Source organism: Bombina bombina, chromosome 6 (genome assembly GCF_027579735.1).
Source record: "Bombina bombina isolate aBomBom1 chromosome 6, aBomBom1.pri, whole genome shotgun sequence".
Classification (NCBI taxonomy): Eukaryota; Metazoa; Chordata; class Amphibia; order Anura; family Bombinatoridae; genus Bombina; species Bombina bombina.
Window position 1 is genome coordinate 596211348 of NC_069504.1, and position 14580 is coordinate 596225927.

Sequence of the window (14580 nt, forward strand, 5' to 3'; positions counted from 1 at the left end):
ATAAACATTGCTCCAAGAGTATTATGTGATTGAATTCAAGCAAGGACTTTATGCAGGTGTGGTTTTTAAGAAAAAATGATGTTCTTTTAAGGAAGAAAAAGTGTTTTAGATTGTACAAGACTTACACAAACACACATATGATCTGAATTATTAAATGATGTAGAACTCAAAATTAAGATTTTATGATTCTGACAGAACCTATTTACTTCAATGTAGCTCTTTCTCTTGGCATCCTTTGCTGAAACTGAGCATATATAGAGGTTTAACATCATTACAGGTGTTTTTTGCACACACTGCTGTCATATAGAGTTCAAGACACATGCAAACTCCTGTGCCTATCTAGGTATGCTATCATAGTAAGGAGCTATGTTTTATCAAAGGATACCAAGAGAAAGTGGTACATTTGATAATACAAAGATATTGGAAACTTTTTTTATTTAAACTCTATGCTCTTTCTGAATCATAAAAGTTTAATTTTTTTCTCACTCCCATGCCCCTTTAATGTAGTAGTTAAACTTGTGCTGCCAAACAAGTACTAAAGCCCTTCGGTTTTGCTCATTTTGGCACTGCTAATTTGTAGTCATTTTTATTTATTACACACAAGGGGCAAGATTACATATGCGACGTTGCCCGCAAAAGCCAGCGACGCCGTTTTTTAATGCGGTTTTGGTATCACATATACGGCGCTGCATATAAATGCGGCATGTATATTTCACCCGTCACCCACAATTTTTACTCCCATAAGCAAACATAGAACCGCATTGCAAATCGGTATCACATATTCAGCGAAGGGACTTAATTTTATTCCATTTTCACCTCGCCACACATAGGCAGGTGCAGCAAGCCTTACGCTGAAAATGTGAGCACCGTAACTGCCTGAAAATATTAACTAACACCTAATGCATGCACAATATCTGACAACCGCCAACCCCCACCGCAATAACTAATAAAGTATATTAACCCCTAATCTGCCATTAACCCACATCGCAATAAACCTAATAAATGTATTAACCACTAATCCGCCATTAACCCACATCGCAATAAACCTAATAAATGTATTAACCCCTAATCTGCCATTAACCCACATTGCAATAAACCTAATAAAAATATTAACCCCTAATCAGCCATTAACCAACAACGCAATAAATCTAATTAAACTATTAACCACTAATCTGCCATTAACCCACAACGCAATAAACCTAATTAAACTATTAACCCCTAGTCTGCCATTAACCCACAACGCAATACACCTAATAAAACTATTAACCCCTAATCTGCCATTAACCCACAACGCAATAAACCTAATAAAACTATTAACCCCTAATCCGCCAAACCCACACAATGCAATAATTCTAATAAATCTATTAACCCTAATCTGCCAAACCCCCATAACGCAAATAACTATTTAAATTACTAAACCCCCTAACCTAAAACCTCCTAAATTAACCCTGATTACCTAAATTAAAAAAGATGTTACAATTAAAATAAATAATAAAAAAAACTAAGATTAAATTAATCTAAGATTACAAAAAGTGTCTAACATTACATAAAATAATAAACCAAAGGGCAGATTAGGGGTTAATATATTTATTAGGTTTATTACGATGTGGGTGAATGGCGGATTAGGGGTATTTACTCTAAACAATGCATTTTTATTGAGCATGTGACCTTGGGATCCTTATATACGTAACATAAAAGGGACTTACTTTTTCTAACACAAAATATACCAATTTACAGAATATATCATTCCTAATCTCTTTCTTTACAGCTCTCTTGTCAGTGCATTTAAATAAATACATTTCAATTAAAGATAAAGTACATAGATTGAAAGCTGTTTTGTGTGAAGATACACATAGAATGTAAATATCATAGCCTATAAGATGAATACCCCCATGTGTTCCCAGTGGTCTATTTTACCTGGCGGGGTATACAAAATTGTTTAGCTTTTTTAAAACATATAGCAGTATCAGTTAAAATTTTAGTTTTAATATATTTTAAAGGGACATTAAACAATAAATACATATCATGCACCTTCCTCTAATTATGGGCGCCACCATTTTGAAACCTTGGTTTTACTACAGGTATCTGAAGGTGAGTTGCTGCACATGTGCAAACACATCAGCAGTGCAAAGCAGTGACAGGTACATTTCATCATGGAATAACCTCAATACTAAACGTATAAAATGTGTAGTATTTAATCTCCCTTTAATTCATATTTTTATGCAAAAATATATACTTGTATAGATGCTCCCTTTCATATGGATGACAGGAATATTTTAAGCACAGTGTTCTTTATACCACTCAAAACAGAAACTGATTTGTCTACAGAGCTAATTTATTATTACTATAGGGGATGCATTGCATTGTGTCTTTGTAGGTGCAGCCTGGAAAAAAAATATACAATAAAATGATGATAAAAGGATGATTAAAGAGAAATATCAATGAGAGGTATCAAGTACATATATAAAGAATATTGTTTGTAGCTTTTTATGGCATGTGGCTTCATTAAAATATGTCAGGTCCACAGAATATGTTCATTAAAGTTGCAAAGTTTTTATGTATCAGTATTATCTGTTGCCAGTGTTAAAAAAAAAAAAAAAGTAAAATCTTACATATAAGTCTATATGTGTCCAGTCATGATATCATTTTTGTAACCAAGCACTTTTATCAGACTCAGGGCTAGATTACGAGTGGAGCGCTATTTAGTGCTCCAGCTCGAGCGATAACATTCCTAGACGGAGGCTTTTTGCGTTCGTCAGTTTGCATTTATATTATGAGTTGAAAGTAAAAAAGTAAGTGTGAGAGAAAAACTGGAATTTAGAATATCGCGACTGCGTTAATTTATTCTCCCATTGACTTCAAAGGAGCGCAAAAACTGGAAATTAAAGAGCGCTAAACCCGATATGAAATATTAATATTTCACATTCCAATGTTCTTCACATGGTAGCATTCTTAAATAAATATTTCTATATATATCTGATATTTTTTTGTAAATTTTTATTTATTTATATATATATATATATATATATATATATATATATATATATATATATATATATATATATATATATATATTAGATATAGGTATATATATATATGTGTGTGTGTGTGTGTGAAGAACATTGGAATATGAAATATAACATTGGCATATGAAATATATAATATTAAATATGAATATTACATAACTATGATTTTTCATGTTTTCAGATACTTGACTATATATATATCTGTGTGTGTATGTATGTATATATATATGTAGGCAGGCCAGCTCTCACGGTTAACATTTCATCCACCCAGGGTGCTTCCATAGTATTGATGATTGTTATTTTGTATTGGCTGACGAAGGGGGTAACACCCCGAAACGTTACATTAAAGGTAACTTTGGAAATCCTGGTGAGTGCATCCCCATTCTTTACTCTATATATATATATATATATATATATATATATATATATATATATATATATATATATATATATATATATATATATATATATATATATATAGACAAAAGGATGCACTCACAGGAATTTCGCAAAAAAACACAATTTAATGTAGGAACGTTTTCTGGGTTCACAACCCCTTCATCAGCATGTAAATAAGACATAAACCAAACCTTTTATAGTGTAAATAATCATGAATAAACACAAACCTAGTGCCCTCCTGAAAGTGCGCCAAAATTTCGAGTGTGGAACGCATATTGCGCTCCACAGTGAGAGCCGTAACCGGAAGTTGTAATACATCACTTCCGGTTTTCGGCGATGATCTTCAAAATACAAAATTGTTACAAAATGGAATAACATAAATAAATCTACAATCTATTTCGTGATAAAAGTAAACATAATGTAAATGTGTATGAACACATCATATAGTGTAACAAACAGGCCAATCATGCGTGAATGTGTACATAGATCGCCATAGTAACAGTTGTCATAGTAGCAGTAAACAACACTGCCAGGTGCTAAAGTGTAGGCAACAACCTGAAGATAGACAGAAAACATATTGATATAATATGTATATAGAAAAGTGAGTACCTATTAGTAATATAGGTTTGTCACTAATACATAAAAGTTACAAAATAAAATAACTTATGGGGATTGTTGCGGAGCATTAACTAGTAGCGCTGTGACAAATTAAAAGCAGCTACCTGGGAAAATTATAAGTGTTATGATAAAAAGCATCAGATCTTGAGTTAGCCATTTCTTAGACAGAGTCTGATCTAGGAGTATGAAGATTGTTTAGGGGTATGAATAGTGACATAGTGTTTACATGTAGAAAGGGTATCCATTAATCTCAGGCCAGCATGTATAAACCCTAGAGATACATGACAGTATGCACATAATCATATATATATATATCTATCTGTAAATACATATATACACATATCAATACATATGTATACGCATATAAACATATATGTACCTAAATACATATACATATTTAGACATGTGTATGTATGTATCCCTATGTTAAAGCCCTTTGCCTGCCTGCCTTTTTTTCTCTAACACCTGAGACCTCATATCTTTGAGCCCTTTAACTTTTTTAATACAAATTTTTCAATACTTTTTAGAAGACAGTGTTATTATGTGTGTAATTGTACTTTTAAGGGTATTTTTGATGTTTTTTGTGCAACTTTTTTGTCTCACATAACAGTTAACCAGAGCTCTGAAGTCGCTCTAACCTGACGTGTGTTAAATTCGATTGCTCTCAAGTGAACAGGTTAACGTTCAACTCATAATACACACGCTATTTGAGCCATGCGCAAAAACCCGACAAAATACAATATTGCATATTCGCAAGTTAGCGCTCCACTCGTAATCTAGTCCTAAATAGCAAGTGAGTGTGTTAAGCTGACAGAGAGTGTTTTTTTCAGCAGAGTGAGAGTGAAATACAGAATACAATAGGAAGCCTTGGATTAAAATATGAAAATGAGTGTGACCTTGCATATACCATCAGAAGTGTATTTTTTAATACAATTATAGTACAAATAACATTTATTTTTATATGTGGTCATGTTCCATGTTTAATGCCTTATATAATATTTTTTCATTGAGCAAATATAAGTTAAATATGTCTTCTTTCTGAAATGTGCGCTTTTGTCAGGTACTGTACATTAAAAAAAAACTCTGCAGCTGGCAGATTGAGAAGCATTTAGATTTTATCGAAGCCAGCAAGCACATTCTGTCTGCTGATCAAAAGTCTGGAACCCCATGGTCTGCGTTTTGTACTCTGATAACAGGGTGTGGGATGTTAGATTGGCAGTAGGAGAAGTCTGCTTCATGTGCTACAGACGTGCTGATCTGTTATCCAGATGTTCAGACATAAAGGGAAAAATCTTTTTATAAAGACCCGGAGCTGCAGGGAAGGTTGTAGATTGTGCTCCCTGTATGCTTTAGGGTTGTTACTGACTGGTACTTGTAGAGAAGCAATGCGATCCATATCAAAAACAATAAAACTAAATGAATTCCACATTCTAGGCCAAGATGCAGTTCACAGATAGTTTCCATTTTTATCAACGTCTTTCACATGACCTTAGCAGTAAATCAGCAAGTAAACTTAATCCGGAAAGCTGCAATGATGATTTATTTATCTTTTTATAGGAAGGTGCAGGGTTCCTCACTTTGCAACTCTTTGTATAAAGTAACAGTCATTTGCTCCCAAAAATATTTGTCTGCATTGATTCAGCATCTAGTTTATAAATACGTTTTTTTTTTTATTGCATTTTGTTCCCTTTCTGTCCAATTATAACAATCCCATTAGAATATTTTGAAACCTTTCAGTAGAGTAAGTGTAGGCGCTTTACGCTTACTTTGAGCTCTGGATGATTTCACAGTGACAACTTTGGCCTGAGCCACAGAAGGGATCTCCTTGTAGCTGATTGGTGACAGGGTGCTGAGGGTAGGCATACCATGTCGGGAGGATGATGCGGGGGATGATATAGGCGGTAGACCCAGCAAAGCTCTTTCTTCACTGATGTAGAGTGGAGGTCTAATGGGTGATGCATGCTCAGTCTCTCTTCTCACTTCTTGTATGGCGTCATGGAAGATCTGTTGTACAGACCGGAAATCCAGACAGGCAGACGCTTCACGGAACGTACAGCCATAACGAGAGGCAAGAGCTGAACCATCTGCCTTACTGACCTGTCTGAAAGATAACAAAATATTTATGCCAGTGTAACTTTATCAACAAAAGTCTTAATACATGTGTAAGGGGCGTTATCTGGTTTATATATTATCAGGGTGGTGAACGTTTTTAGAAATACTAATACTTCTAATCAAAACAAAATACATGCACTACATTTACATATAAACATTTAAAAGAAGAAGAATTTAGCTAGTTTTATGTCATTTTTTGGCAGGCAAAGCATCAGTGTCTTCCTGACAACATAATGCTACAATAGATTTGAAATTTACTGATCACTACGACAAACATGTATACTGAATCTTGTATGTATACTGAGTCTGTCTTTCATATCTTAATCAGTATCACTTATCTCAGTTATTTTTACAGACTTGGATTTTAGCCAATCAGTGCTAACTCATGAATAACTTCATAGGATTGAGCACAATGTTATCTAATATGACACATGAACTAGCGCTGTCTAGCAGGGAAAAGCTAATCAAATGCACTGAGATAAGAGGCGGTCGGTAGTTGCTTTGAAACATGCAGATATTTAGTGGTTTAGAGGTTACAAAGTTTATTAATATAACAATGCTGGTTGTGCAAAGCTGGGAAATGGGTATTAAAGGCAATTGGCCTCTAGTTATGAAGCTCCGTATTTTCCTGCATTCGCCGGCCCAATATGCTTGCCTAAGCTCGCCTAACATCGCTGCCGCGGACCTGAATATGTTCGCCAAAGTTATCAAGAAAGCTGTCAAGAAGCCGCGCACCAAGTACGGAGTGATGAGCAGCAGACTGTTGTTAACTGACAGTCATTGATCTCGCTGCTCATCGGCTTCTTCGCAGCTTTCTTGCTAGCCTGTCACTAAGCACCCACACTATACTATACTGTTTTACCCCCTAAATCTCCGCTCCCGGAGCCCCCTGCAACTAAATAAACCTATTAACCCCTAAACCGCCGCTCCTGGACCCCGCTGCAACTATAATAAATATATTAACCCCTAAACCGCCGCTCCCGGACCCCGCCGCCACCTACATTATACCTATTAACCCCTAATCTTCCGCCCCCTATACCGCCTCCACCTACATAAAGGTATTAACCTCTATCCTGCCGATCCCGGACCCCGCCGCAAATACATTAATTGTTTAACCCCTAAACCGCCGCACCCGGAGCTCGCCGCCACCTACATTACATTTATTAACCTCTATCCTGCCCCACCTACATTACATTGATTAAGCCCTAATTTACCCCCCCTACACTGCAACCACTATATTAAATGAATTAACCCCTAAACCTAAGTCTAACCCTAACACCCCCCTAACTTAAATATAATTAAAATACATCTAAATAATATTACTGTTATCAACTAAAGTATTCCTATTTAAAACTAAATACTTACCTATAAAATAAACCCTAAGATAGCTACAATATAAATAATAGTTACATTGTAGCTAGCTTAGGGTTTATTTTTATTTTACAGGCAACTTTGAAATTATTTTAACTAGGTAAATAGCTATTACATAGTTATTAACTATTTAATAGCTACCTAGCTAAAATAACTACAAAAGTACCTGTAAAATCCTAACCTAAGTTACAATTACACCTAACACTACACTGTCATTAAATAAATTAAATTAATTAAATACAATTACCTAACATTAAATAAAATTAACTAAAAATAACTAAAGTACAAGAAAAAAAAATCTAACTTACAGAAAATAAAAAAAATTTCAAGAATTTTAAACTAATTACACCTAATCTAAGCCCCCCAAAATAATAAAATTCCCTACCATAAACTAAATTACAAATAGCCCTTAAAAGGGCCTTTTGCGGGGCATTGCCCAAAAGTAATCAGCTCTTTTACAAGCCCTTAAAAGGGCTTTTTGCGGGGCATTGCCCCAAAGTAAGCAGCTCTTTTACCTGTAAAAAAATAAATACAATACCCCCCCAGCATTACAACCCACCACCCACACACCCCTACTCTAAAACCCACCCAATCCCCCTTTAAAAAAAAACTAACACTACCCCATTGAAGATCACCCTTGAGACATCTTCACCCAGCCGGGCACAAACGGTCATCCGATCCGTCCAGAAGTCTTCATCGAATCCGGGCAGAAGAGCGGCAGATGTCTTCATCCAAGCGGCATCTTCTATCTTCAATCAACCAGGGCGGAGCGGAGCCATCTTGAATCCAGCCGACGCGGAGCCATCCTCTTCTTCCGATGTCCTAACACCGAATGAAGGTTCCTTTAAATGACGTCATCCAAGATGGCGTCCCTTGAATTCCGATTGGCTGATAGGATTCTATCAGCCAATCGGAAATAAGGAAGGAAAAATCTGATTGGCTGATCCAATCAGCCAATCGGATTGAGCTCGCATTCTATTGGCTGATTGGAACAGCCAATAGAATGCAAACTTAATCCGATTGGCTGATTGCATCAGCCAATCGGATTTTTCCTACCTTAATTCCTATTGGCTGATAGACTCCTATCAGCCAATTGGAATTCGAGGGACGCCATCTTGGATGACGTCATTTAAAGGAACCTTCATTCCGTGTTAGGACGTCAGAAGAAGTATGGCTCCGCGTCGACTGGATTCAAGATGGCTCCGCTCCGGTTGATTGAAGATAGAAGATGCCGCTTGGATGAAGACATCTGCCGCTTGGAGGACCTCTTCTGCCCGGATTCGATGAAGACTTCTGGACGGATTGGATGACTGCTTGTGCCCGGCTGGGTGAAGATGTCTCAAGGTAGGGTGATCTTCAATGGGGTAGTGTTAGGTTTTTTTAAGGGGGGATTGGGTGGGTTTTAGAGTAGGGGTGTGTGGGTGGTGGGTTGTTATGTTGGTAGGGTATTGTATTTCTTTTTTTTACAGGTAAAAGAGCTGATTGCTTTGGGGCAATGCCCTGCAAAAGGTCCCTTTTAAGGGCTATTTGTAATTTAGTTTAGGGTAGGGAATTTTATTATTTTGGGGGGCTTTTTTATTTTATTAGGGGGCTTAGATTAGGTGTAATTAGTTTAAAATTCTTGTAATTTTTTTATTTTCTGTAATTTAGATTTTTTTTGTACTTTAGTTATTTTTAGTTAATTTTATTTAATGTTAGGTAATTGTATTTAATTAATTTAATTTATTTAATGATAGTGTAGTGTTAGGTGTTATTGTAACTTAGGTTAGGATTTATTTTACAGGTACTTTTGTAGTTATTTTAGCTAGGTAGTTATTAAATAGTTAATAACTATTTAATAACTATTGTTCCTAGTTAAAATAATTACAAAGTTGCCTGTAAAATAAAAATAAATCCTAAAATAGCTACAATGTAACTATTAATTATATTGTAGCTATATTAGGGTTTATTTTGTAGGTAAGTATTTACTTTTAAATAGGATTAATTTATTTAATTATAGGAATATTTATTTAGATTAATTTAAATAATATTTAAGTTAGGGGGGTGTTAGGGTTAGACTTAGGTTTTGGGGTTAATTCATTTAATATAGTGGCGGCGGTGTAGGGGGGTAGATTAGGGGTTAATCAATGTAATGTAGGTGGCGGCGGTGTAGGGGGGGCAGGATAGGGGTTAATAAATGTAATGTAGGTGGTGGCGGGCTCCGGGTGCGGCGGTTTAGGGGTTAAACAATTAATTTATTTGCGGCGGGGTCCGGGATCGGCAGGATAGGGGTTAATAACTTTATGTAGGTGGCGGCGGTATAGGGGGTGGCAGATTAGGGGTTAATAGGTATAATGTAGGTGGCGGAGGGGTCCAGGAGCGGCAGTTTAGGGGTTCATATATTTATTATAGTTGCGGCGGGGTCCAGGAGCGGCAGTTTAGGGGTTAATAAGTATAATGTAGGTGGTGTCGGGGCGGCGGTTTAGGGGTTAATAAGTATAATGTAGGTGGCGGCGGTGGCGGGGCGGCGGTTTAGGGGTTAATAAGTATAAAGTAGGTGACGGCGGTGTAGGGGGGCAGCGTACCTGATAGTTCTTCGATAACTAGCAAAAGTAGTCAGATTGTGCCGAACTTGCGTTCGGAACATCTGGAGTGACGTAACCATCGATCTGTGTCGGACTGACTCCGGCGGATCGTAGGTTACGTCACTAGATTCTACTTTTGCCGGGCTGTAGGGCTTTTTTAACTACAGCGAATCAGCCTCGCCACAAATACGCTGTGGAATTCCAGCGTATTTGTGGTTGACGGCTTGATAACAAGGGGCCCAAATGTATCTTTTTAAACAATAAAAAAAATCAAGTAGACTGTCCCTTTAAGTATAATGCATTTGCAGCAATGAGTGAACAGCTTCCAGTTAAATTATACTATGATTCTTTAGCATTTTGCAGTTGGCAGGCATGGGTTAACTGGCTTGAAGACTGGCCTCAGTTAGGCTGATATCTATAATAAGGAAGCAAGAAGCACTTATAAATGTTATGTCAAAGGCTAAGCACTTACGTATGTTGCAATAAACAACAAAAAGGTGACAATATATATTTTACACTGTATAATAAATGGTAAACTACCCAAATCTTCTATCCCACATTTCATTATAGTAACAGTATCTAGTATCAGTTTTCAGAACCTTCTAAGCCTGTATCCTGGATTTCATTCATATTTACGCTGCATTACTTTTACCAACCCTGCTGGAATATTATTTAATAAATCCAACACTTCTTTTTGAAACATTCCTCATATATCCCCCAGGCACCTATGTCTGCTGGGCATGACTTCTTTAGCTACTACTTTTCTGTGCCGGATATCAGAGTCTGCCATATTTTGTTGCATGTCCCTGAGTATGTACCAGGTTTGAAAAGATTGCCCTACTTTACTCCTATAAAGATACATTATTCTGTGATGCCAAGGATACAATAATAGTGCCATTTGTGCAGAGTGTGTGCATAATATGATAACACAAGTTACTGAGGCGTTCTATGACCATATAAAGGCACCAGACCAAAGCTGAGAGTCTGTATATACAATCATATTTCTCCAAGATCTATATAATAAGCCTATAATGGGGGTAAGGGCTACTCTAATGTACAGGGGGTGCTTCCTTGGAGATCCTAGAAGGTTTTTACAGTTTATAAAGTAACATTTACAGCGTTATGCCTAACACCACTGAGCAACTAAATTTAGCCAGGGCTGTTAATAAAGTGGTTGGAATGTGAGAAACAAGTTATAAAAATACTATTTTTTTTTTATTTTTTTTAAAAGGGATTAGAACCATACTTGGTTATATAGAGAAAAAGTGAATATTCCCCACCCCTTGTAATTGTATCCTTTCAAGAAAATAAAGCTGATTGTAAGAAAAAAAATGTTTTCTAAAAATACCTTTTTTCCCCTGTTACATGGAACTGCATGGAATGTGAGAAAGCTCCCTGGAAAGTGCAGAAGACACTGAGTAAAATAAGCAAGAACAGGGATAGAGAAAAAAAAGAGGATCATTTGTAAAGCAGAGATCTATTGAGCATAGTTAACAGTGCTAAATTAAACAAAAACATAACGCTCCAATAAGAAAATGTTCTACCGGCAACCAGTTGGTGACAGGTGGCTACACACATATGCCCCTTGTAATTGACTGGCCAGATGTGTTCAGCTAGCTCCCAGGAGTGCATTGCTGCTCTAGAACTTACTTTAACTATGTGTTTACTGATACACAAGCAACAGATCATTTTATTTCTGCACTTTTATGTCCCTATAAAGTCAGCTCTGGACAAGGAAAGCTCTACTGGTCCAGTGCTAAACATATCCGGTGATTGGTGGCTACTCATGTATGCTGTTCCTGATTGGCTTAGCATTTGTTTTCAATCAGTAGTGGATTGCTGGTTTGCAATTGACTTTAACTATGTGTTTAACCCCCTTGTTGTGATAAGCATACAGGTATGGACAAACACCAGTGCAATGATAACAGACTGTAATGTATTATAGCATTTTCTTATTGCAGCTTTATTCCCCTTTGAGCAAGAATATGTCATGTTAATTATACATATCAATTGACACATCATTTCAATAATGGTTTCTAACTAGCTTAGAAACACAATGATATGTTTGGTGAAGTACACTATGATTCTGCCTTCAGACTAATTGTAAAGAAGATATTCAGGCTATTATTGCAACCTGTCTAGTTCTGAATAGTAGTTTTCAGTTTCACAAAGCTGATTACCCAAAACTATGCAGCAATAAAGTAGAGAGAACAAAGAGGCATGATGGGAAAGATGACATGAAAAAAATAGAGTAATGAAGGTATCATATTAGAATGTGCCTAGGACAGAACAAATGAGTCTACTTTATTACTAGGTAATGATCCACAAAAATGTATTTCTGTGTATAACAATCTATTACAGCCTTAAAAGGACATTGTATTGAATCATTTGCTTTCATATGTATGACAAATGACATCAGTGTCTCTTAAAGAAGGTGGGTGAAAGAACATAACTTAAAACCATTTAATTGTAAAGACTTTCAAACAGTTCCCTCTGATTCTGAGGTAAATACACAAGTATGCATGGAATGAAACCCAACATGATTCTTTTAGGATTAAGACAGAGCATGCAATTTTAAACAACTTGCCAATTTATTTCCATCTAATTGCTTTGTACTCTTAACTTTCTTTGTTGAAAAGCATACATAGGTAGGCTCAGGAGCTGGAAGCTAGCTGCTGATTGGTGGCTGCACACGATTACCTCTTACCAATGTGTTAAGCTAGATCCCAGTAGTACATTGCTGCTCTTTCAATAAAAACTACCAAGAGAATGAAGCCTAATTGATAATATAAGTAAATTGGAAAGTTGTTAAAATTTGTATTCTCTATTTGAATCATAAAAGAAAATTTTGGGTTTCATGTCTCTTTTTTAAAAGTCTGTTAAATACAGTAGAATTTCATGGTAAAAAAATGTGCATAATAAAATACAATGCAATAACACTTATCTTGAATTTATTCAAAGCAGTATATATATACAGTAAATATATTTTCCCTAGCAAATAGGGTAGTTAGCTGTCCAACACAAAAAAACTGGACAACCTCTAGGTGTTTGGGCACGATGGAAGGTGGGGTAACAAAATGCCCACCCACCAAAAAAAAGCCACCACTCTTGATCCAACCATGTATATTTTTCACAATTGAGCAGTCTTTTACACCACGGATGCCAGTACCATTCAAATCAACCATTTTATCTCTTCAGCTGTGGCACTAAACATAAAGTGCAGTGATCTGACCCTCTTTACTGCCAATCATTTCTTTCTGCTCAATATTTATAATGCATTGAGACATATGAGGCTTTTATATTTAACTAAGTCTAAAACCCATGGACTTAAGTGTCCAGTATTTTTTTAAAGATTTTACTGGACAGTCTGCTAAAATACTTGACTGTCCACTCCAGTTTAATACTGGACACCTGGCAACCATACTAACAAATTTTCTATCATTTCTCTGTGCTTTGTATCTTGTGAGATCCATCAGCCAATCACCGACTCTTAAAAGTAAATACGAAATCTTGTTCACAATTTGATTTTAATTGTAGGCTTTATCTGAATCATATATACAATTACTGTATAAGTCTGGTGCAGAGAATGTGAAAACACCATTTTAAAAGCTCATAGAATGCCTGAACTATATTTAAAAAAAAAAACACATAAGAAAAACCATATAAATAAAAATATTACTTGCAGCAAGTATCAATATAATAATCAAGATGAGTAGGTTACTGATATATAGTGTTAAATACCAAAAGCCAAGAAAATGTCTATAACAAAATATGATATTGTATCAAAGGTGTATGATTCTCCTACCTGTACCGTTCCATGTCCAGCTTGTTCCCCAGTAGTAAGATGGGATTCTCATGCAAGGCTCCTCGATTAAAATGAGAGATGATGTCCAGGTATTGGCAGCAGCCATCAAAACTCTGTCTGTTATCAATGCTGTAAACTACTAGAAAAACATTTGCCCAGTGTAAATACCGCTCTGGATTTACTGGCCCATCCTGCAAAACAAGAGAAGAAAGAAATGAAGGTTCGTGAGAGAGCTCACAGGAAAATAGAAAGGAGGAGATTATTGTAAAAAGGATACAACGTGTTATAGATTTGTAAAAATGGCTGCTCATATGCTAACAAAAAATGTTTGTATTCTTGTAGGTTGTGGCATTGTCCACTAGTAGAGCTGTGGGCATTTCACTTATTAGCTAGTAAGTAGTGTGTGCCTAAAAAAGATTTGTACACAAACATCCAACTTCTATTAGTTTTAAAATCAAAATTTGCTCTGAAATAAAGCATTAACTTTTAAATATTGTGTTCTTTCATATGCATTTAACATATTTGGACTATTTTTAATTTAATGCATTTTTAATTTAATGTCCCTTTAACCACAAAAAATCAGATTTACTTATAAATGGATTTTTTCATAGACTGAGAAATTTCACCCTGCAATATTGTAGATTCCAAACTATTGCCATGTTCCTAATATTAAAGGGACATGAAA

At 35.9% G+C, this 14580-nt stretch overlaps 1 protein-coding gene across 1 annotated transcript in view; it reads right to left on the reverse strand.

Moving 5' to 3' along the window:
- Positions 1-4947: 4947 nt before the first annotated feature.
- The window catches only part of RASL12 (RAS like family 12), a 78559-nt gene continuing 68926 nt past the window's right edge, over positions 4948-14580 (reverse strand). Inside the window, exons 5-6 of the mRNA XM_053717584.1 lie at positions 13896-14086; positions 4948-6144 (exon numbers count right to left, since the gene is read on the reverse strand). Of these exons, the coding sequence (XP_053573559.1) occupies positions 5757-6144; positions 13896-14086 (579 nt within the window). The 3' untranslated portion in view covers positions 4948-5756. The remainder of the gene's footprint in view (positions 6145-13895; positions 14087-14580) is intronic.